This window comes from Lithobates pipiens, unplaced genomic scaffold (genome assembly GCF_037356315.1).
Source record: "Lithobates pipiens isolate NorthernLeopardFrog02 unplaced genomic scaffold, aLitPip1_a1.2 Scaffold_22, whole genome shotgun sequence".
Lineage (NCBI taxonomy): Eukaryota > Metazoa > Chordata > Amphibia > Anura > Ranidae > Lithobates > Lithobates pipiens.
The window spans coordinates 14,618,041-14,642,575 of record NW_027507784.1 but is presented as its reverse complement, the minus strand read 5'-3'; the positions used below and the strand labels follow the sequence as shown (position 1 = coordinate 14,642,575).

Genomic DNA, 24,535 nt, shown 5'->3' with positions numbered 1-24,535 from the left:
ACATTTAAACACTCTTTGCTGTATATGATAATTAAAGCTAGAATGTCCAAACAAATATATGAAAAAATGAAAAAAAATATGAAAAAAATATATCAAAAATAGGAAAACAACGTGAAAACAAGTGAAAAAGTTCTCCAAATTTTCCAAATTTTCTGTGTATGGTACGATGAAGTGAAAACAGTCCTACACCTTCTCCAAGGAATGATCGCACAATCACCGCGTGAACCCTCCACCACATAAAATGGGGGCTTACCAGATTTAATGGATCCTACTCAAAATTATATTTGGAGGATCATATATGCTTGTAGATATACATAGGCTTTTTCGGTGTTGTCCTTTTCTGGAAGACTTTCAAGTGTGGCTATTTCATCTACAGTATGTCTCCATCCACATAAATCATCATAGGTAATGGGATAGATATAAAAGAAGAAAGCAGGGACCACAATAGTGTAACTCCGTTTTTCGTTTCAAGTAACTGCAGCCTGAGATTTTATTGAAAAAGCGTTTATGTTCTTTGTACACGTGAGTTTGATAATTTTTTATTAAATTACTTGAAACGAAAAACGGAGTTACACTATTGTGGTCCCTGCTTTCTTCTTTTATATTTATCCCATTACCTATGATGATTTATGTGGATGGAGACATACTGTAGATGAAATAGCCACACTTGAAAGTCTTCCAGAAAAGGACAACACCGAAAAAGCCTACCGTATATACTCGAGTATAGGCCGACCCGAATATAAGCCGAGGCCCCCAATTTACCCCAAAAAAACTGGCAAACTTATTGACTCGTGTATAAGCCGAGGGTGAGACATGCCTGTCCATCCCTGTGTGTGTGTCCGTCCATCCCTGTGTTCATCCATCCCTGTGTGTGTGTGTGTGTGTGTCCATCCATCCATCCCTGTGTGTGTGTCCGTGCAGCCTTGTGTGTCCAGCCTACCTGTGTCCCGAGCTTGTGTCCCGAGCCTCCGTCCCGTGCCTCCGTCCCGTGCCTTGCCTCCGTCCCGTGCCTTGCCAGGATTGCCGCTGTTCGTCGGCGCCTCGGCGGCCATTCCTCTTTTCAAAAGCCGCGCCTCCGTCTGTGATAGGCGGAACACTCAATTTCCCAGCAGTCTGTGTTCCGCCTATCACGGACATCCTCTCATCCTCGTCCGTAGTACGAGGATGAGCGGATGTCCGTGATAGGCGGACCACTGACTGCTGGGAAATTGAGTGCTCCGCCTATCACAGACGGAGGCGCGGCTTTTGAATGGTAGAATGTCCGCCGTCTGTCTGCTCGACACGCTGATCGGGTAGGCAGACGGCGATGACTCGAGTATAAGCCGAGGGGGGCACTTTCAGCCTCAAAAAAGAGGCTGAAAATCTCGGCTTATACTCGAGTATATACGGTATGTATATCTACAAGCATATATGATCCTCCAAATATAATTTTGAGTAGGATCCATTAAATCTGGTAAGCCCCCATTTTATGTGGTGGAGGGTTCACGCGGTGATTGTGCGATCATTCCTTGGAGAAGGTGTAGGACTGTTTTCACTTCATTGTACCATACACAGAAAATTTGGAAAATTTGGAGAACTTTTTCATTTGTTTTCACGTTGTTTTCCTATTTTTGATATATTTTTTTCATATTTTTTTTCATTTTTTCATATATTTGTTTGGACATTCTAGCTTTAATTATCATATACAGCAAAGAGTGTTTAAATGTATTTATTTGTTTGCACAGTCTAATGTATGCACTGATTACATTGGTCACATTGTAATGTGGTAAAAACAAATAAGCGCTACACTGTTTTTCACAAAATTTATTATGCCACATTTGTACACCTAGATGTTGTGTTAGCTGCTGTTTGTATACCGTCTACACATTTGAATAGCGCAGTGTTTTTGGTTCTTTTTGAAAAAATACAGTATAATGTAGAAAGATCTCTCTTACCAGGAATAAAATGGGTCTTCACCTTTGTGTCTGGCTGAGAAAAAAAAGTCCTGAAGGTTCCCTCAGTGAAGTAGAGAAGTGGTGTGGAAGCGGAGGAGATCACTTTTGTGACTTTCTCATGATCGGTGTTTGGTACATCGGTGTATATAACGGTGATCTGGAAGTATTGGGAGGATAGAAGTCTCTGCAGCCAGTCACTGTCTGTCCTTGCGGACCAGGAGAAGAAGCCAACAGTCAGATTTATTTCCTCATAGTTTGTTTGGTTAGCTCCTGCCCTTTCTTCATGAAGGGTTTCGTGGTCTTTATTTATTATTTTTTCATATAGCTGGGGCTGTGGTGTTTTTGAGGTCTGCTGTAATGTGAAAATAAAAAAAAAAATGATATAACAAAATCAGTAAGATGAAGGCAAGGTCTCGTTCAGGTTCTTCTCAACCAGGGTCCCTCCAGAATGTTAGGGGTTCCTTAATCAATGAGCAAATTTTGCCTCTCAAATAAATTCCCATTGACATCATTGATCTTTTTGGCTATCTGTTAGCCCTTGTACACACGGAAGGAGATTCCGACAACCAAATCCGTCGGATTTTGTCCGACGGATTTTGTCCGAAACTGTTGCATACACACGGTCGGACAAAGTTGTCTGAAAATCCGACGTGATTATGTTATTTCGTTATGACAGGACTACGTTCAGGCTAGTAGCCAATAGCTTTGGTGTAGGAATTTGATCTGATGGGTGTCACTGTGGGCACTGATGGGTGGCACTGATGGGGCACTTTTTTATTGGTTTGGTGGCACTGGCAGGGGGAAGGTGGGCACTGATAAGCTGGCCGTGATCGGGACTGATGTCCCGATCATGGCCGCCGGTGATCGGCTTTTTTTTCTGTCAGCGCGAGGAGGAAAAATAGCCGATTACTCTGTTTTCTCACATGATCAGCTGTCATTGGCTGACAGCTGATCACATAGTAAGGGGTCGGGATCGACCCCTTGCTCCGATCCGTGATCAGGCGAGTCTCATAGACCCGCTGATCACAGAGCGCACCGCGCGTGACCCCTCAGGGGGCGCGCAGGCGGCTCGTGCATGGGACGACGTCAATAAACGTAGTCCCGGCAAAGCAGGTCCGCGCTGTAGCCGTCATTCGGCTATAGCGCGGATCCCTAGTGGTTAAGCAGTAAAATAAACACCAGACAGAACACACATATCCTAATAGCAGTTCTGTAGACCTATATGTATTATGTGTTTGCTAATCAGTAATTCTGACCCGCATACTGTATGATCCATGAACGTAGTTTGAGATAGAAAAAGAAACTATTTTACAATTCATTTTAGTTGATTGAGTAATGTATTGTATGTAGGACTTACTCTTTCTGGTGTGTTTTGCTCCCTTTTGCCAGTTGGATTATTTTCATGACCTGTGATCAAAAGAAAATTGATGCAAATTGATGATCCTGTATCAGGCCAAAATAGACGCATGTTCAAAATTCTACACTTATTTATCACACAGTGAAAAAAGCAATATCCTGTACAAGGTTCAGGGTTTTCAAGCTGAAAACCCTTTGCTGTACAGTATGTTCATATTTCATCTGCACTGTTCTAGCTTCTGACCTCCACCCCAACCTTACCAGCATGGCTTTCCATGGCTGGAGGGACACAAAAATAATTTACAAATATCTTCCGGTTTGCTTTTTCCACATATCATATCCTTATTTTTCTAAAACCCTTCTGTACATCTGTACAATGTTGTCCAGCTGAATAATAAGTCTTCTGACCCATTTCAAGAAAAAAAAAATATCAGTGAGCCTTGTAAACAGGACCTTGATTACCCCAAAAGGGTAACTGGACCTGATTAAAATTATTCACAGTACCTTCTAAAAATACACAGCTTGGGGTGATCCTGACCCCATTGCCGTACCCTGATATTGACAATAGACACTAAGTCAGACATAAAAATAAATCTAATTCAGAAAACACTCTGTCCTTTCTAAAATAAATGGAGATTGAAGTATATATACAGTATTAACTATGAAAATCCATACAATTCTCTCTTGTGTTATGTACTATTATATATTTTTGCCCTCCCTTTGTTTCTTTAGTGTGCTTTGAGCGTCTGGGTGTTCTTGGATTACACGCTGTCCCTTGCCTGGCCCTGGACTTTTTATAAATTTAGTTGTAAATTTCTGGTTAGTACCATAACTTATCACTAAAGAACAATCCGAAATTAATTCTCCTGCTCTTGATGATTGTAGGGATAACACATATGTGTATGTTAGTTATTGTTTGTACCCATAGTACATTCCAGAAACAATAGTGCACAGTTTACTTTTTTTTTGTCCTATTCCAGGTTGTCCTAAACATCTCTTTCTAGAGAGGGCGCTCCCTTTTATATGTTGGTGTATCCAAGATCTTACACAGCCCTCCAAGCCACATACGTGGCCAGAACAAGCACACCCACACCAGATAATCACCTGTATGACCCAGTAGGGATATTTTAAGCTTGTCCAGTTTTTCCCGCATCTCCTGAAGAATCTCTTTTCTGGTGATCCAGTCCAGGTCTGCCCTTGAGACGAGTATCGGTTTGATAATGTATGCAAATGGGTTCTTCTCCCACAGAGATATCCACTTCCTATCCAACTTTTCTGATTCACCAGACACCACAATCACTTTATCACTTCCTAAAAAGCATAAAATGTATATCAACTAACAGCATAAAATGTACATCAATTTAAGTCGGCCACAGATGGTGCGAATTTGCTTAATTAGCCCATAAATACAGTCAGTGTTGATGGGGAAATCCCTCCCTTGGCGCCGTTGTATTCTCCTGGTGGTAGTGATTATTGCTAGAGGCTATACCTAATGGCAATAACTGCATGAAAAATCTGATATGCTGGCTGTACCCAAATTGGTTTGGACCTCGGCTGAGCCCTGCTGAACAAGCTGAGACCACAGAAAGGAAAGTCATAATGGACTCCACAAATACACTGCGCTTTGTAACTAATATCATTTTAGTGTTGATGCCAGTGCAATACCAGACATCCCAACCTGCAAAAACGAATTTCAGGGAGGTGGCACTCCTGTCCATTCATAAACTGAAGCATAGTGACACATAGTTTCATAGTTTCATAGTTAGTAAGGTTGAATAAAGACACCAGTCCATCCAGTTCAACCTGAGTGAGTATCTACATTTGTCCCTGTCCCTGTACATTGCACACTCAAATCGGTCCCTACCCTCAATCCAAGGTCCTCATTCATATACTAGGGACAATTTTGGACAGAAGCCAATTAACCTACCTGCATGTCTTTGGATTGTGGGAGGAAACCGGAGTACCCGGAGGAAACCCACGCAGGAACAGGGAGAACATGCAAACTCCAGGCAGGTAGTGTCGTGGTTGGGATTCGAACTAGCGACCCTTCTTACACATAGTTTACTATGCTCAGTTATTACAGGACACAGGAGTGATCGGTAGTGAATGCTCTCTATATACCATTCAGATAAGGAAGGGACCGGTAAATGACATATTTACCGGTCCCTTCCTCCACTCTCCATCCTGGCAGCCGGTGGGAGAGGAGAGGAGGGGAGACAGCTGAGGGGGACGAAGGGGGTGGAGGAGGACAGGGAGGGCGGAGAATGACACGGAAAAGGACCGGAGGAGAACAGGGAGGGCAGAGAAGGACACGGATTGGGACCGGAGAAGGATAGGGGGCCAGAGGAGCTGCCGGAGGAGGAGCACACAGGGAGCAGCTGGGAATGATCAGTGCGGCCGGCGGGAGGGACAGCTGTGAACACCGATCTCTCTGTATAGCTTTTTAGCCAACAGCCGAGGGAGAGAGAGAAGGAGAAACGGCTGTCAGCTGAAAAGCTATACAGGGAGATCGGTGTTCACAGCTGTCCCTCCTACCACACCGCACCGATCATTCCTGGGATATCGGGAGGTGCTTGTGGGTGTCCGGGAGCTGCAGCAGAAATGGAGGAGACTCCGGCCCCTCCCGGGAAACTCGGGATGTCTGCAATACATTACACTATTTCTATTTTTCTTTTTGACCTATTCAGTCAGATAGTGGAGGAGGAAGCAGTGCTGGATCAGTAATCTGTATATAAGGTGACGGTGTGTCAGATGGTGGAGGAGGAAGCAGCGCTGGATCAGTAATCTGTATATAAGGTGACGGTGTGTCAGATGGTGGAGGAGGAAGCAGCACTGGATCAGTAATCTGTATATAAGGTGACGGTGTGTCAGATGGCGGAGGAGGAAGCAGCACTGGATCAGTAATCTGTATATAAGGTGATGGTGTGTCAGATGGTGGAGGAGGAAGCAGCGCTGGATCAGTAATCTGTATATAATGTGACGTTGTGTCACATGGCGGAGGAGGAAGCAGTGCTGGATCAGTAATCTGTATATAAGGTGACGGTGTGTTGGATGGTGGAGGAGGAAGCAGCGCTGGATCAGTAATCTGTATATAAGGTGACGTTGTGTCACATGGCGGAGGAGGAAGCAGCGCTGGATCAGTAATCTGTATATAAGGTGACGGTGTGTCAGATGATGGAGGAGGAAGCAGTGCTGGATCAGTAATCTGTATATAAAGTGACGGTGTCAGATGGTGGAGGAGGAAGCAGTGCTGGATCAGTAATCTGTATATAAGGTAACGTTGTGTCACATGGCGGAGGAGGAAGCAGCGCTGGATCAGTAATCTGTATATAAGGTGACGGTGTGTCAGATGGTGGAGGAGGAAGCAGTGCTGGATCAGTAATCTGTATATAAGGTGACGGTGTGTCAGATGGCAGAGGAGGAAGCAGTGCTGGATCAGTAATCTGTATATAAGGTGACGGTGTGTCAGATGGTGGAGGAGGAAGCAGCGCTGGATCAGTAATCTGTATATAAGGTGACGGTGTGTCAGATGGCGGAGGAGGAAGCAGCGCTGGATCAGTAATCTGTATATAAAGTGACGGTGTGTCAGATGGAGGAGAAGGAAGCAGAGCTGGATCAGTAATCTGTATATAAGGTGACGTTGTGTCACATGGCGGAGGAGGAAGCAGCGCTGGATCAGTAATCTGTATATAAGGTGACGGTGTGTCAGATGGCGGAGGAGGAAGCAGCGCTGGATCAGTAATCTGTATATAAGGTGACGGTGTGACAGATGGTGGAGGAGGAAGCAGTGCTGGATCAGTAATCTGTATATAAGGTGACGGTGTGTCGGATGGTAGAGGAGGAAGCAGTGCTGGATCAGTAATCTGTATATAAGGTGACGGTGTGTCAGATGGTGGAGGAGGAAGCAGCGCTGGATCAGTAATCTGTATATAAGGTGACGGTGTGTCAGATGGTGGAGGAGGAAGCAGCGCTGGATTAGTAATCTGTATATAAGGTGACGGTGTGTCAGATGGTGGAGGAGGAAGCAGCGCTGGATTAGTAATCTGTATATAAGGTGACGGTGTGTCAGATGGTGGAGGAGGAAGCAGCGCTGGATTAGTAATCTGTATATAAGGTGACGGTGTGTCAGATGGTGGAGGAGGAAGCAGTGCTGGATCAGTAATCTGTATATAAGGTGACGGTGTGTCGGATGGTGGAGGAGGAAGCAGTGCTGGATCAGTAATCTGTATATAAGGTGACGGTGTGACAGATGGTGGAGGAGGAAGCAGTGCTGGATCAGTAATCTGTATATAAGGTGACGGTGTGTCAGATGGTGGAGGAGGAAGCAGTGCTGGATCAGTAATCTGTATATAAGGTGACGGTGTGACAGATGGTGGAGGAGGAAGCAGTGCTGGATCAGTAATCTGTATATAAGGTGACGGTGTGTCACATGGCGGAGGAGGAAGCACTGACATTTACATACACTGACCTACCTACACTGACATTTACATACACTGACCTACCTACACTGACCTATCTACACTGACCTACCTACACTGACATTTACATACACTGACATTTACATACACTGACCTTTACATACACTGACCTACCTACACTGACCTATCTACACTGACCTACCTACACTGACATTTACATACACTGACCTACCTACACTGACATTAACATACACTGACCTACCTACACTGACATTTACATACACTGACCTACCTACACTGACATTTACATACACTGACCTATCTACACTGACCTACCTACACTGACATTTACATACACTAACCTACCTACACTGACATTTACATACACTGACCTACCTACACTGACCTATCTACACTGACCTACCTACACTGACATTTACATACACTGGCCTACCTACACTGACCTTAACATACACTGACCTTAACATACACTGTCCTTTACCTACCTCAGCCGTGGTGTGTGGTGTCACAGCAGCCAGGCAGCCAGTCCTCAGAGGAGGAGCCGAGGAGGAGAGGAGAGCGGCTCGCCCGAGCGCCAAGTGGGGATGTGGCGCGGCAGCCGCTTTGTAATTCCCGCCTTCTGTAGCCAAGAGCGCCTATGATGGATGTCACATGTCCCGCGGTCCCGGCATTTGACCAATGGGACGTCCATCATAGACGTGCAGGCTCCAGAAGGCGGGACCTGCTATGGCAGAATGTTTTTTTTTTGGATTATGGGGATAATAGGATAGCTGTACATGCTAGCCTTTCATACCAAACCAGAACCAAAAAGTTGGTGTTGGACTATACCGGTACTTTATATATAAAGATAAGAGAGAAATTAGAGATAAAAATTTAGTACAAGTTTAATGAATAACAAAAATAACAGAATACAAAATATAACGCTTAAAATGTTAATACACCCCAGATTCACGTGTACAATTACTCATAATAGAGTTCAATTCTGGTGGCGTAGATGAAGAATTCCTCTACTAATTTCGCGGATTGTCCGCTTCTTCAGGAGGAGGTCTATATAGTAAATAAATAATAAACAATTCATAACAATTAACAATTAATATTAATTATACAGATAAAGTATTGTAAAGTCAGTAAAGATGACAATTGAAATAAGGGGAATATAGGGAAATTTCACTCACCCAGAAATTCAAGGAAAAAAGGGGGGGGGAGGTAAAAACAAAATGTGGAGAAATGGGTCCCCTCTATGTTCCCCCACTCGGCCACACTTGGCCACACTCGGCGGTGCTCGGGATCAGATTGGTCCCGGCGCTCGCCGCGGCGCTCGGGGCTAGCAATGGAGACCCTGCAGAGCTGAGACTCGGGGCTTTAGGGGGTTACATTCGGGGCTTCAGCCCCCCCTAGCCACCCCCTCCCGACGCCCCTGATTGCAAGATAAGAGAAATACTGGAATACTAGTAGGAAGTAACCTTTGCTTTGGAAGATGAAATGACCTCTAATGTTGGGTGCCCTACTTGTGTGGATGCTGCTGCGTTCCGTAAAACTATTCGTTTCATTTTTTTTACATTCTAGATTGGGGTGCCTCAAGATTGTGTAGACTTTTAAAGGGTGCCTTGACTGGAAAAAGCTTGAGAAACATTGCCCCATAACAATGCACAGTTATACTTGGTGAGTTCAGGAGAGGTTTTTGGTGTCACCTTTTTTGCCCACGCAGTATTCCAAGTAACGCTCCATCTCATACAGCGGTTTCTCTGATGTGGGGGAGGTGTAGATGATGACAATGGAGGATTGGTCCACGGGCAATGTCCAGTCCACATCCTTCGTGGGCGGGGAAAGAGCTACATACCAGCAATGGGCGATGTTTTCATCCTCCTTCAAAAGGTCTGCAATGTCAATGGGATTGCGGCTCACTTCCCAGGACAAGATCAGAACCCTGAAACTGAAGGAGATAAAAAAAATAAAAATTTACAACTCTGGACACACAAAAAAATACGCTTACACCCCCCCCCCCCCCCAACCACCACCACCAGGGATTTGCGCTTGTTAATGGAAAAAAAAAATTGAAAAAACTGCACTATGAGAAATTAATTAAATTAAAAATACAAAATACCAAAAACTTTGTCAGAAGCTGCAATTCTCCTGTATAACATAATAAAAGTTAATTAAAAGAAAAAATAGAATTGCGCTAAACCTATTGAATCAGAAATGATAATTAATCAATATGTGATTCCACCAGTGCTCAAAACTTATATATAAACCTTGATAATTGATTATAGAAATTGTAGAAAAAAATACACCAGTGATCAAAACGTAATCGATGAGGTCCATCCGTATGTGCGATGGCGGCTCCAAATGTTGTTAGAAAAAATCGTGCTGAATCCACCACCAAATTTAGAAGAAATCACTTCTTGCCAGATGACCGTGATTCTCCCGTTACCGAGGATCAGGGAAAACATGTAGTATAAAACACAGCTTCATTCCGATATGCAGCGAGCACATTCAAAGTTCTTCAGGCCACCTCAATATCATTGTAAGAGAACTGTGAGAATACGTAATGTGCGTACACGTGCACAGGCGCACACTTACGGGCAACTGGCGCACGCTCACGGGCAACAGCAGATCCTTGCATGTGCGCTTATGCGCATGCACGTGCAGGAGCGCGTCCCTAAACTCAGTTGGTGCCAGATGGCCTATTTAAAGGGTGCCTTGACTCCTGAACGGTGCTGACTGGTCTTTCAGCTGTGTTCCTGATACCCTGAACTTGTGATTTCCTGTCTGGATACCCGTTGCTGACCTTGGCTCCTGTTTGATCCTGCTTCTGGATCCTGCTTATCTGATCTCTGGCTTTTGACCCCGGCTCTCCACTGACCTCAGGGCTGGACTGGGACAGAAATTTTGCCCTGGACTTCATCCAGCCCACTTACATTTTGAGTGTCCCATCACCAGCCCCCTTACATAAGAGTGTCCCATCAGCACCCCCTTACATCAAAGTGTCCCATCAGCAGCCCCCTTACATCAGAGTGTCCCATCACCAGCCCCCTTACATCAAAGTGTCCCATCAGCAGCCCCTTACATCAGAGTGTCCCATCAGCAGCCCCTTACATCAGAGTGTCCCATCTGCAGCCCCCTTACATCAAAGTGTCCCATCAGCAGCCCCCTTACATCAGAGTGTCCCATCACCAGCCCCCTTACATCAGAGTGTCCCATCAGCAGCCCCCTTACATCAGAGTGTCCCATCAGCACCCCCTTACATCAGAGTGTCCCATCAGCAGCCCCCTTACATCAGAGTGTCCCATCAGCACCCCCTTACATCAAAGTGTCCCATCAACAGCCCCCTTACATCAGAGTGTCCCATCAGCACCCCCTTACATCAAAGTGTCCCATCAGCAGCCCCTTTACATCAGAGTGTCCCATCAGCACCCCCTTACATCAGAGTGTCTCATCAGCACCCCCTTACATAAGAGTGTCCCATTAGCAGCCCCCTTACATCAGAGTGTCCCATCAGCAGCCCCCTTACATCAGAGTGTCCCATCAGCAGCCCCCTTACATCAGAGTGTCCCATCAGCACCCCCTTACATCAAAGTGTCCCATCAACAGCCCCCTTACATCAGAGTGTCCCATCAGCACCCCCTTACATCAAAGTGTCCCATCAGCAGCCCCTTTACATCAGAGTGTCCCATCAGCAGCCCCTTACATCAGAGTGTCTCATCAGCACCCCCTTACATAAGAGTGTCCCATTAGCAGCCCCCTTACATCAGAGTGTCCCATCAGCACCCCCTTACATCAGAGTGTCCCATCAGCAGCCCCTTACATCAGAGTGTCCCATCAGCAGCCCCCTTACAACAGAGTGTCCCATCAGCGCCCCCTTACATCAGAGTGTCTCATCAGCACCCCCTTACATCAGAGTGTCCCATCAGCAGCCCCTTACATCAGAGTGTCCCATCAGCAGCCCCCTTACAACAGAGTGTCCCATCAGCGCCCCCCCAAACATCAGAGTGTTCCATCAGCAGCCCCCTTACATCAGAGTGTCCCATCACCAGCCCCCTTACATCAGAGTGGCCCACTGAGCCATGGGCCCACCGGGAAACTCCTGGTAGTCCCGATGGCCAGTACATGCCTGACTGACCTTGCTTCTGGACTGTGTTTAGCTGATCCCTGGCTCCTTATCCTGGCTTCTCATCTGACCTTGCCTTTGCCTGATGTCCTGGTACCTCTCCATGCAATCAAAAATGAACATTGATTTGACCCTTATTAATGATTGACTACCCTTAAAAAAATAAATAAAATTCAAACAAAGATTCTGCTGGTGTGTGACCATCTTTAAAGTGAAAGTAAATCCCACCTTTTGGGTTGTCTCCAGAACAGGATTAGTGGAGAAATCTTCCAATGGGGACACCCTAGGATTCCTTCACTTTGAGAAGTGGGGAATTTCTTCACACTTACTAATTTGGTAATAGGACACAGATGACCAGGGGTGGCCGGTGGTATTTTTTTTTTTTGGGGGGGCAAAAAGTACCACAGTTTTCGGCTCCTTCCCTTGCAATCACTGCTCATGTTGTAAACATATTAGACGTGATAAAACCTTCCGTCTACCAAACGGTGCCAACTTTCGACCTACACACTTCGTGAATTGTCAGACACGGGGTGTGGTTTACTTTTTAGAATGCGAGTGTGGGGCGTACTACGTAGGCAAAACAAAACAGGAATTCCATCGCCGAATGTCTAAACATGTGTACAGCATGGAAATTGGCAACTATTACCTGCCGATTGGACGTCACGTTGTGCAAATACACAACTACAGAATGCCTAAGTTTACATTTACTGCCCTGGACCGTATACACATACCTGCTCGGGGGGGCGACTGGAATAAGACCCTATTACAACGGGAACAGAGGTGGATACATAAATTGGATGCCACCTCTTTCCCAGGCCTGAATGAATCGGTCTCTTTCGCTCCCTTCCTAAAGGGGTTCTCCTCAGGGAGGACACAGTAGAAACCGGGTGTACCTGCCCCTTTTCTTTGTGAGCCCGTTCTCCTTTATGTTTCCTCTTTTTCTCCTCTCTAACTCTTTAGTAAGTGTCTAGGAACACCCCCTGACCATGCCCCTCTCATAAATTATTGATAATCTCTAATTATTATGATTACAACTAAACAGGGTACCATGGTATAGTGTTCGCAGCTGAACATCATATTCTTCTGCGATTCACTGTATAATTATGTTATCACTTTATTTTTGCTGTTTGTATATATTCTCTTAGCTATATATTTACTCGGTCTGTCCTTGAATAAAGACGTGCGTTTGCACGTCGGGACATGCATACTATATGTGTATATGTAATAATCTGAAAAAGATGTTATTTTATTCTTATCTTTGGTTAAGCAAATGGCTCCTTTTAGCTAATGGTGTGTTGGGATCGGTCGCCTGTCCCTCTCCCCCCCCCCCCGCCCTTTTTTTTTTTTTTTTTTTTTTTTTCCCTCCCCTCCCTGCTCTCTACCCACACACCTTCACCCCATCCCTGTTCTGGGGGCCAGGGGAGGTATTGGACAGTAGCGACATATCCCCACATTCACTTGACCCGGGTTTACGCTTGTCCCCCACTTTTATGGTCCCCCCGCACATTGTTTCCAATGCCCTTCCGCTTTTATGTGGAGGAGGTGGTGTGTGGGGGACTGTTTGCCTTTTTCGCGCGACTCCCCGACAAGGGTAGGAGGGACCCCTGTCTGTGCACATGCAGGGCTCTCTCCACAGATGTCTCCCTATATGGCTGGTGCGGGCTGGTCCCGCCCAGCCATTGGAGACACGTATTTCCTTGTCGGCGGCGTCCCTGAACACTTCCGGACGTGCCTCACGTTCGTCTGTCCCTTCGTACGGACGGACGTGACGCAATCACGTCGTGCATTTGCGTCGGAAGTGACGTCGTTTCGGGGTCGCTTTACGACCTTCCGGGACGCCGGGGCGTTCACACGAGGTCGACCTGTTTAGGCGGCCAAGCAATAATAGGCGGTACCAGCCAATGGGTGGGCGGCCATGCCTGTGATGCAATCCCGGGGCTCTATATAACACAGTATACTTGGCAGCAAACATCAGCTCCTGTACACAAACAAGGACTCTCGTATCTTTGAATCCCTGGTTGGTAAGTTTGACTATTTGCTAACCTGGCTGACATGCCCCCATTTTACTTAAATAAACTTCTGAAAAACTAGCTTTTTTAACAGCTAGCTCCCCTTATCATTCTATTCATTCTTAGATGGGGGTGCCCCTATGGACTAGGAGTTATTGACCGTATCTGGCACTCTTCCCGGGATAGTTTCCCAGCTGCTGTCTCCCCTTTTCCATTTTGGGAATCTTTTGTTCAGCCCAGCTATCCAGGTAACTGTTATCACTTTCAGTATAAATATGGTTTATCACATCTTAATTTTTTTTTTTTTTTTTTTTTTTTTTGTCACCTCTCACTAGTTCAACATCAGCATTTTTATGCATTTTCATCTTTACCTCTATCCGTCACTAGCACCCCCATGCACTCTTTCCATTGTCACTCTGATTTCTTAATATGTTATCCCTTTAATTCTTTTCATAACACCCACACCCACACCTTTCACCTCATTATTCATTTCACCTGCACATCATTCACTCACTCATTCACTTCAGTTACCCAATATCGGGTTGTCATCCCACACACTACTCCTACCACAGGTCTTCTCACGTTTGTTTTCTTTTGATTCCCAACCGCGTTTGTTGTTTCTGTTTCTTCTTTTTAATATGTGTTTGGTTTTTGAGTTTTGTTTTTTTATTTTTTTTTTTTTTTTTTTTTTTTTCTTTCCCCCCATTCCCTTCCCTTTTTCCCCCCCCCCCCCTTCCCCTTTTTTTTTTTTATTTTTTTTTTTTTTTTTTTTTTTTTTTTTTTTCTGATGTGAATATAGATATCTGGGGATATTCCCTTTATATGCACACAAAACTTATATAAGATATCTCCATACCCCATATGTGGGTCTATATATATATAATATAGAATATAAAAAACAAATATAAAAATATATATGTCTAATTGCGATTATGTTGGGATTTTCATCACAGGCGTGACTTACCATACAGGCAGGCTGCCTACGCTTGCACCTATTCCCTACAATTTTTGTGGGGCATAGGGTTTTGTCGTGTGACCGCTCGTGAGCCGCGCCTCTGGGCTTCCGACCCTCACCCCACTGCTGGATTCTGTGGCGAGATGCATGGACCATATATCTTTTGTAACTTGTGAAGGACGCCTAAGCGTGAACCTGGGTAAACTCCACCATTAAGCACTATAATTTGTATGAACCTCTCGGCAATACCATACTGGGTAATTACACTAACAAATCTGGAATATGTTTAATACTAATCCTATTCGATAGATTTATTAAGTTGTATCTTGTCTCTCTATCAACAGACTATCTCTGAAGAAGACCCTAGTGGTTGAAACGCGTTAGAACTATAAATTTATTTTTGCTGTTACTAATCTTATACAGTATATTTATAGTTAGGTCTGCTTAGTGTATGCCCAATTGTCATTGTAATTTTTGTATGTACAAGCTTGGTTCTAGTTATATCTTTTTATTTTAAATACCTGGGTGAAGCTCATGTTTTTACCACACAATAAAGTAATCTTTTTTATATAGTATGCTATGCTTATTGTTTATTGCTGCCTAAAAATCCCGTTGGTGGGGGAATTCGTTTTGATTTTCCAAAAGTACCACAGCCTACCCCCTGTCAGTCCGTCAGTGGGTCTGGGGCACTTACCCTATCTATGCAGCACTTCTCCCGGGCGGCGGCGGCGGAGACAGCTTTCCCTTCTTCTGCTCTCCACGGGCATTGGCGGCTTTAATTTCCTCCCTACTCCTTGGCGGCCAATTGGGACTCTTCTCTTTTAGGCCAATCAGAAAATGTGTCTCAGACCTGCTTCTGGTTGGCCGGATTGAGGCTCAGTGTTACAATAACGAATATTCATTGGCATAATGCTCTGCGCTCCAAGCCCACCCTATTTTGAAGCCTATTAGAACCTTTGGCTCTAATCAGGTGATTAAAAAAAAAAACCCTGCCGCTGTAATTCAAGTGTCCGGCCCTTTTTAGGATGCTGGGTGCTTGAATTACAGAGGCGGCGGTATTATTTTGAATAGGGAGTGAGCGCAGCGGCCGTGGATAGATTCAGGCTATGAACGACTCTAATGCCGCGTACACACGATCGGACTATCCAGCGGACTTAGTCCAGAGGACAATCCGACGGACTTTGCAGCTGACGTCCGCCAGACATTCAAGCGAACGGACTTGGTCACACACGATCAATCCAAAAGTCCGGCGGATTCGAACGTGATGACGTAGAATAAGGAAGTTCCTAGCCAGTAGCCAATAGCTGCCCTAGCGTCGGTTTTAGCCCAGACAATTTTGAAGCAAGCCTTATTTGTAAGTCCGCCGGACTTTTGGGAAGAAAAAGTCCGCTGGAGCCCAACACACGATCGAATTGTCAGGCGGACTCTGGTCTGCCAGACTAAGTCTGCCGGATAGTCCGATCGTGTGTATGCGGCATATCTATTATGCTAATAGGGGGTTGTGTGGAGAGACGGGGTGGCGCCCAGGCACCCCTAATGGACGGGCCGCCACTGCAGGTGACAAAAAAGACAAAAACTGACAGGGGTTATAATCCACCCTTACTCTATCCAATATGAAAAAAAGTTTGGTCTTTATTGCAGTAGTGGTGGGGACGGGTGGGGGATGGGCATGGCGAGTGTATTTCTGTGTTGTCGTGCTTGGATTCAGGTTTTAAATGTATAGGATATGGTACAATCCATAGGTGTGCACAGCCTATTGTATTAGGGTGTGCACCTCAAAGATCAAACACATATGCGTTTGTGACATTAACCGGCCCCTTCCCCGCTTGTCATCCTGAAAACAATGGAGGGGGGGAGGGGGGAACCAGGGGGACATGGTCAGTAGAAAGAAGAGGAATTGGGACAAGAAGGGTGGGATACATTGGTACCAATCCCCTGTATTTTCCTCCTGTGGCAGCTGAATGTCGGTGAGAGGAAGAGGAGGAGAAGCCTACTTTCAGCTGCTGCAGAAGAAAATACAGATCGGTTCCACTAATTTCCACCCCCACCCCCTATCCAGTCCAGTTTCTGGGGGTCGGCAAGTAAGGATCGCGGCTTACCTGTCACCTGCTAACGGGTTGGCAACTCCAGGATTAGGGTGTGCCCAGGCACATCCGGCACACCCCTTGCGCACGCCTATGATACAATCAGATTGTAAGGTGTGTGCGTGAATGTTTCTGTGTATTTCATTTTTTTTCTTCTCATACTGCCTAGAGATGACCCCGTACTGGAGTCTACACGAGGAAATACCGACATTATACATTCCATAGAACACAGAAACGAGGAACGAAGTGTCAGATCAGCTAATATTTCGTTTTATTGTCTGCCATAAAAGGAATCAGATAACACTGCTGATTCTCCAGAATCCATCTGTGATAAATCCAGCCACACATTGTATCTTCCTGTTAATTTGTAATCTTGTAATGTAGACATTGTAACAATATTTTCTGCAGAGAGATTTCTAAGCTGCTAAGAATCCAGGGAAAGGACAATGGTGTCCATTGATGAAGCAGTGAGCATTTTTCACCGCTCCTTTCTCCGGCGTTCTCAGAGATCGTTCTCCTCTTGAGGCCAGTTTATGAAGCTTTGTAGATCGCTTCTCCTTTGGAGGAGTGAAGCCATCTACACATGCTTCGAACAATGGAGACCGGCCCCTGATACTGGAATCTCGTGAGACTTTACAAGTTTACAGTACCAGAAATTCACCGAAACACAGAGATGTCCGTCTATTAACCACTTACAGACCGGACCATTTTGCTGGTCAAAGACCAGACCACTTTTTGCGATTCGGCACTGTGTCGCTTTAACTGACAATTGCGCAGTCGTGCGGTGTGGCTCCCAAACAAAATTGATGTCCTTTTTTTCCCACAAATAGAGCTTTCTTTTGGTGGTATTTGATCACCCCTGCGGTTTTTATTTTTTGCGCTATAAACAAAAATAGAGCGCCAATTTTGAAAAAAATGCAATATTTCTTACTCTTTGCTATAATAAATATCCCCCAAAAATATATAAAAAAAACATTTTTTTCCTCAGTTTAGGACGATACGTATTCTTCTACATATTTTTGGTAAAAAAAATCGCAATAAGCGATTATTGATTGGTTTACGCAAAAGTTATAGCGTTTACAAAATAGGGTTTATAGTTTTATGACATTTTTATTAATAATTTTTATTATTTTTTTTTTTACTAGTAATGGCGACGATCAGCGATTTTTATTGTGACTGCAACATTGTGGCGGACACATCGGACATTTTTGACACATTTTTGGGACCATTGTCATTTCTACAGTAATCACTGCTATACAAATGCACTGATTCATGTGTAAATGACACTGGCAGTGAAGGGGTTAACCAGTGGGTGGCAGTGTAGGGGTTAAGTGTTCCTAGGGGTGTGTTACTAACTGTGGGGGGCTGGGCTTTCATTTAGTGAACACTGATCTCTGCTCCAATCACATAGAGCAGAGATCAGCGTCACTAGTTTCTAGGCAGAATGGAGAAATGCTGTTTACAACAGCATTTTCTCCATTCAGCCGTCCCGTGAGACGATCGCGGGTATGCCCGCGGTGATCGAGTCCACGGGACCCGCGACCGGACTCACGGGGGGTCCCGACCAGCACGCGAGTGCGCCACCGGCAGCACGCTCGCGATGGCAGGGTGGCATTGAAGATTGGACATACCTGTACGCCAATATGCCTGCCCGTGCCATTCTGCTGACGTACATCGGTGTGCGCTGGTCGGGAGCCGGTTAAGCAGTTATATATATTATATATATATAGATATACAGTGCCTTGCGAAAGTATTCGGCCCCCTTGAACTTTTCAAAATTTTGCCACATTTCAGGCTTCAAACATAAAGATATAAAATTTTAATTTTTTGTGAAGAATCACCAACAAGTGGGACACAATTGTGAAGTGGAACGAAATCTATTGGATTTTTGAAACTTTTTTAACTAATAAAAAAATGAAAAGTGGGGCGTGCAAAATTATTCGGCCCCCTTGCGTTAATACTTTGTAGAGCACCTTTTGCTGTGATTACAGCTGCAAGTCGCTTGGGGTGTGTAACGGCTCCCCTAATATAAAGGGGGTTAACGCCGTTTACGATGTTCCCTCTCCGAGACACACATCCACTCGGTACCAATATCCACAGTTAAACGACACTTTCCTATAGGAGCCGATCGCTCTGGCAAAAAGACGACACGCACTCTGTCTCTGCTGTAGTAGGAATGCCTTTATTAAAAACCAACATTGTATTTTTATACACACTTCAAGGCACATGCTTTAACATGAACAAGAGCCCAGCTCCACTCACACATCCCAAGACGTCTGCTATGCTTCAAACGATCCCACCCAATACACATCTTTTCACAAAGGGTTAGCAGCCAGTCTGTCTGGCACTTTACAATACACACAAGGATAGACTTAAATGAACAATAGAAATGCAAAACAACTTAATTCCTCACATACAGTATACATCCAATTTATGCACAATGAATTATACAGCCTTGAATATGGCTATCACAGACCATATCGGGGGTTTCTTTTATTCACCCTGTGTCCAAAGTGACCCCACTGTCACACATCTCCCCTTTCGGCAGGGGACTAACAGAGGAGGGGACCCCAGACGGGTTGACTCCGCAGTTAGTCCATGAGTCCATTCTTCCAATACTGGATAACCCATCAACATTGCACTAGGAGTCCGGGAGGGCGTCGGTTTGCCGGGACAACCCATCAGCATTGCCATTTTGCTTACCGGGTCGGTAGCTGATGGTGAAGTTGTAAGGTTGTAGGGCTAAGCTCCACCGCAACAACCTGCCATTATCTCCGGAGACCCGGTTAAGCCAGACCAATGGGTTGTGGTCGGTGACCAGTGAAAATTCCTGTCCGTATAAGTAAGGGTTCAGCTTTTTAAGGGCCCAGACCAGCGCCAACACTCCTTCTCCACTGCCGCATAGCTCACTTCCCGGGGTAATAGTTTTCTACTCAGGTATGCGACAGGGTGTTCTCCTCCATCCTCCCCAACTTGGCTCAGCACCGCCCCCAGTCCAAACATGGAAGCATCTGTGTGGACAAGAAAACGTTTGTTAGGTACTGGGGCAGCCAAGACAGGGGCATTTACAAGTGCTTGCTTGAGGGCTAGAAACGCGGATTCACAAGCTGGAGACCAGAGGACTTGCCTGGGTAAGTTCTTTTTCGTCAGGTCAGTCAGGGGTTTGGCGATAGCACTATAATTAGGGACAAAACGTCGGTAGTACCCTGCAGTTCCCAAGAAGGCCAATACCTGGGTCTTAGTACGGGACATGGGCCAGTTAGCTACTGCCTCTACCTTGGCTGGCTCGGGTCTCTGGTTCCCACACCCCACTCGGTGCCCCAGGTACTGCACCTCCGCCATCCCTAGATGGCACTTGTCTGGTTTCAAGGTCAGGCCTGCGGCCCGAATTTTGTCCAGAATCACTCCTACGTGAACCAGGTGCTCCTCCCAAGACCCACTGTAGATCGCAATGTCATCCAGATATGCACATGCAAAATCCTGGAAGCCATCGAGGAGCCTATCCACCATACGTTGGAAGGTCGCCGGGGCATTTTTCATTCCAAATGGCATGACCTTAGACTGGTACAGGCCAAATGGGGTAACAAATGCTGACTTGGGGATAGCATCCTCGGCCAGGGGGATCTGCCAATAACCTTTACACAGGTCTATTGTAGTTAAATAACGTCCCCTGGCTATACGATCTAGTAGTTCGTCTACCCTGGGCATCGGGTAGGCATCGGTGGTGGTCTTCTCATTGAGTCGCCTGTAGTCCACGCAGAACCGGGTAGTCCCGTCTTTCTTAGGCACCAGGACTACAGGCGAGGCCCAAGGGCTGTCAGAAGGCTCAATGACTCCTAACTGAATCATCTCCTGTATCTCTTTCCGCATTTCCTCTCGGACTGCTTCAGGGATACGGTAGGGGGGCTGGCGGAGGGGTGCTTGTCCAGGGGTCTCTACCTTATGTACAGCCAAGGTCGTATAGCCCGGTCTTTGGGAGAACGTCGCCTGTTTCTCCCACAGAAGCCGCTTAGCCTGTTCCTTCTTTGTGGGGCTTAACCGGTCTCCTAGCTGTACAGGGCTAATGAGGTCGGTCTGGGGCTCTCTCTCTAGTAAGTCAGGGAGGGGTAAACCTTCTGAGTCGTCCGCAGCAGGGGCACATACTGCAGCAACATCCTCCTGCCGTTCCTGATACTCCTTCAGCATGTTCACATGAAAGGTTCGCTGGATTCTTTCATCTGCACAGCTGGCAATGACATAGGTAGTATCACATACCTGGGCTACTACTTTATACGGGCCCTGCCAAGATGCCTGCATCTTGTCGGTCTTCACAGGCTTGAGCACTAAGACCTTCTGCCCAACCTGGAAGACCCGCTGTCGGGCCCCCCGGTCGTACCATCTCTTCTGTCTTCCCTGGGCCGCCTGGAGATTGTCTCTTACCATCAGAGACAGTTGCTCCATGCGGTCCCTGAGTTCCAGAACATAGGGTACTATGGGGGTCCCTTCTTGCTCTGTCTCTCCCTCCCAGTGTCCTCTGATGAGATCGAGGGGTCCGCGGACCCTTCTCCCATAGAGTAACTCGAAGGGCGAGAACCCAGTAGATTCCTGGGGTACCTCTCTGTACGCAAATAACAGGTGAGGCAGGAATCTCTCCCAGTCTCTGCAAGAGTCCGAAAAGGTCCTCAGCATTTGCTTGAGGGTCCCGTTAAAGCGTTCGCAGAGACCATTAGTCTGGGGGTGGTAGGGGGAGCTCAGTAAGGGCTTAATATTGCACACCTTCCACAACTGCCTGGTGAGTACCGCGGTAAACTGGGTTCCCTGGTCAGAGAGAATCTCTTTAGGGAACCCCACTCTGGTAAAAATCTTAACCAGGGCATCAGCTACTGTCTCTGCTTCAATGTTGGACATAGCTACTGCCTCTGGGTAACGGGTGGCGTAGTCCACCACGGTGAGAATATACTTCTTTCCGGATGGACTAGGCCGGGCCAGGGGACCCACAATGTCAACGGCTATGCGGTAAAAGGGCTCCCCAATAATAGGCATGGACATGAGTTTAGCCTTAGGGTGGTCCCCCCTACTCCCTATCCGTTGACACATGTCACACGTTTTGCAGTATTGTCGCACATCCTGGCTAAAATTGGGCCAGAAGAAATTCTGTGTGATCCTATGGGCCGTGCGACGGAACCCTAGATGTCCCGCTAGCGGCACATCATGCCTGATTCGCAGAATCTCCAGCTGGTATTTCTTAGGTACCACCAGCTGTCGTTTCTGCGAAGGGGCCTTACTTCTCTGAGATGGCTTAGGGATCCTATACAGTCTATCCCCATCCCATTCAAACCGCTCCCCATCTATTCCCCTTTCCTGAGTATCTGCCTTAGCCCTATACTTGTGTTAGGTCGGGTCCTCCCGAGTTTCCCTCCCGAATGCTTCTGGGGTATCCCAGCCTAGGCGCGCCTGATCTAAGGTACGTGTCGGGGAGGATAGTCTCACCTGGGTCTCTGCAGCAAGTGGGCCGGTTCCAGCAGTACGTGTCTGTGCACGGGTAGTCACAGGGTTGACTTCATCGGGGCCCATCGGGGTGTAAGCAGAAAACAGGGGGGCCAAATCATTCCCCAGTAGTACATCCGCAGGCAAGTCCTTCATCACCTCCACATTCACGTGTCCCGAACCAACCCCCCAATCCAGGTGAACACGGGCCACGGGTAGCCGGAAGATGGTACCTCCCGCTACTCTTACGGCTACAGTGTCTCCGGTGTGTTGGCTCTCTGGGATGAGGTTCTTCCGTAGTAGGGTCATGGTAGCGCCGCTATCACGTAAGCCATTGGCTACCGTTCCATTAACCCGGACCGTCTGCCTGTGTTGTTGCCTGTTGTCCCGGTTAGCTGCTTGTATTGGATCAGCCTCGTGCAGGACGCCCCAATGTTCTTTCCCCTCAATGCAGTGGGCCGCAGGCATGGGTGTGCGGGGGCTCCCCCTTGCTGGTTGTCTCCATGACTGGGACGGGATGGCTGGATTTAATGGACAGTCTGGCTTTTTGTGCCCTAGCTCTTTACATCCGAAACACCTGATGGGTTGTGCATAGTCCTGGGAGTTGAACCTGGGCTGCTGAGGATAATTGGCCGCTGGGGTTGGTGCTGAAGCTGTGTTAGAGGCTGATAAACTGGGCCGAGATGGTGGATAGCGCTCGCTTCCGCCTGACCTTCGAGAGTCCAGATATTCATCGGCCAAAGTAGCCGCTTGCTTTACAGTCCGTGGTTGCTTATCTCGTACCCAATCCCGTAGTACTGGAGGGGTGTGGTTAAAGAACTGTTCTAAGAGTACTAGTTGGGTGATGTCTTCTATGGTATGAGCGTGGCTTCCCTGGATCCAGCCCTTAAGGTCCCGCTGCAGACGATGTGCCCACTCCACGTATGTTATGTGGGTTTGTTTCAGAGATTCTCGAAACTTAATCAGGCTGGCTTCGGGTGTAATGGCAAATCGGGCTAGCAGAGCTTCTTTTACCCGATCATAGTCTTTAGCGTCCTCATCCTCCAGGGCCCGATACGCATCCGCCGCTCTGCCAGTTAAATTACTTGCCAGTAAGACAACCCAATCTTGGGGCAGTACTTCATGTATCTGGCATAGTCTCTCAAAGTCCTGCAGGAATGCTTCAATTTCCTCCTCTCCCTCCTTAAATAGTTTGAACGCCCGAAAGGGCAACTTACGGACAGGCGCTGCATCTTTAAGTGTTGTCTCCGATTGCCGTATTTCTGCCATTCTCTGTTCATGTTGCCGCTCTAGTTCTCTCTCCTGTCGCTCATCCTGCAGCTGGATGTCTCTAATGGCATTCTGTATGGCGGTCTCTGATGGTTTAGCACCATATAATGCCACCCGCTGTCGAACTCGTTGCTGAAACAAGTCTTCAACTGACCGGGGTCCTGCATCACCATCCCTCTGATCCATCTCGGTTAGTTCCCTGATCAAGGTGGCCTTGTTCTTTGTCCCACTGGTCCCTCCACGGCTCTCAAGTAAGTCTTTCAGTGTGGCTTTCCTGCAGGCTGCATAGCTGGTCATTTACTGTGGTGGTTTGAAGTGTCCCAGTAACTGGAGGGAAGATCCCACCGCTGCCACCAATGTAACGGCTCCCCTAATATAAAGGGGGTTAAGGCCGTTTACGATGTTCCCTCTCCGAGACACACATCCACTCGGTACCAATATCCACAGTTAAACGACCCTTTCCTATAGGAGCCGACCCCTCTGGCAAAAAGACGACACGCACTCTGTCTCTGCTGTAGTAGGAATGCCTTTATTAAAAACCAACATTGTATTTTTATACACAATTCAAGGCACATGCTTTAACATGAACAAGAGCCCAGCTCCACCCACACATCCCAAGACGTCTGCTATGCTTCAAACGATCCCACCCACTACACATCTTTTCACAAAGGGTTAGCAGCCAGTCTGTCTGGCACTTTACAATACACACAAGGATAGACTTAAATGAACAATAGAAATGCAAAACAACTTAATTCCTCACATACAGTATACATCCAATTTATGCACAATGAATTATACAGCCTTGAATATGGCTATCACAGACCATATCGGGGGTTTCTTTTATTCACCCTGTGTCCCAAAGTGACCCCACTGTCACAGGGTGTCTCTATCAGTTTTGCACATCGAGAGACTGAT

The 24,535-nt window shown here is 46.5% G+C and overlaps 1 protein-coding gene and 1 long non-coding RNA gene across 2 annotated transcripts in view; one reads left to right on the top strand and one right to left on the bottom strand.

Moving 5' to 3' along the window:
• LOC143923325 (uncharacterized) overlaps positions 1-24,535 on the bottom strand; it is a 93,324-nt gene that overhangs the window by 55,859 nt on the left and 12,930 nt on the right. The window contains exons 2-5 of the mRNA XM_077446932.1: positions 9,421-9,662; positions 4,395-4,601; positions 3,292-3,341; positions 1,935-2,286 (exon numbers count right to left, since the gene is read on the bottom strand). Coding sequence (XP_077303058.1) covers positions 1,935-2,286; positions 3,292-3,341; positions 4,395-4,601; positions 9,421-9,662 — 851 coding nt within the window. The remainder of the gene's footprint in view (positions 1-1,934; positions 2,287-3,291; positions 3,342-4,394; positions 4,602-9,420; positions 9,663-24,535) is intronic.
• LOC143923324 (uncharacterized) lies at positions 13,285-15,376 on the top strand. The gene is made up of 2 exons (XR_013261715.1): positions 13,285-14,094; positions 14,800-15,376. It is a non-coding gene; the product is annotated as an uncharacterized LOC143923324 (long non-coding RNA).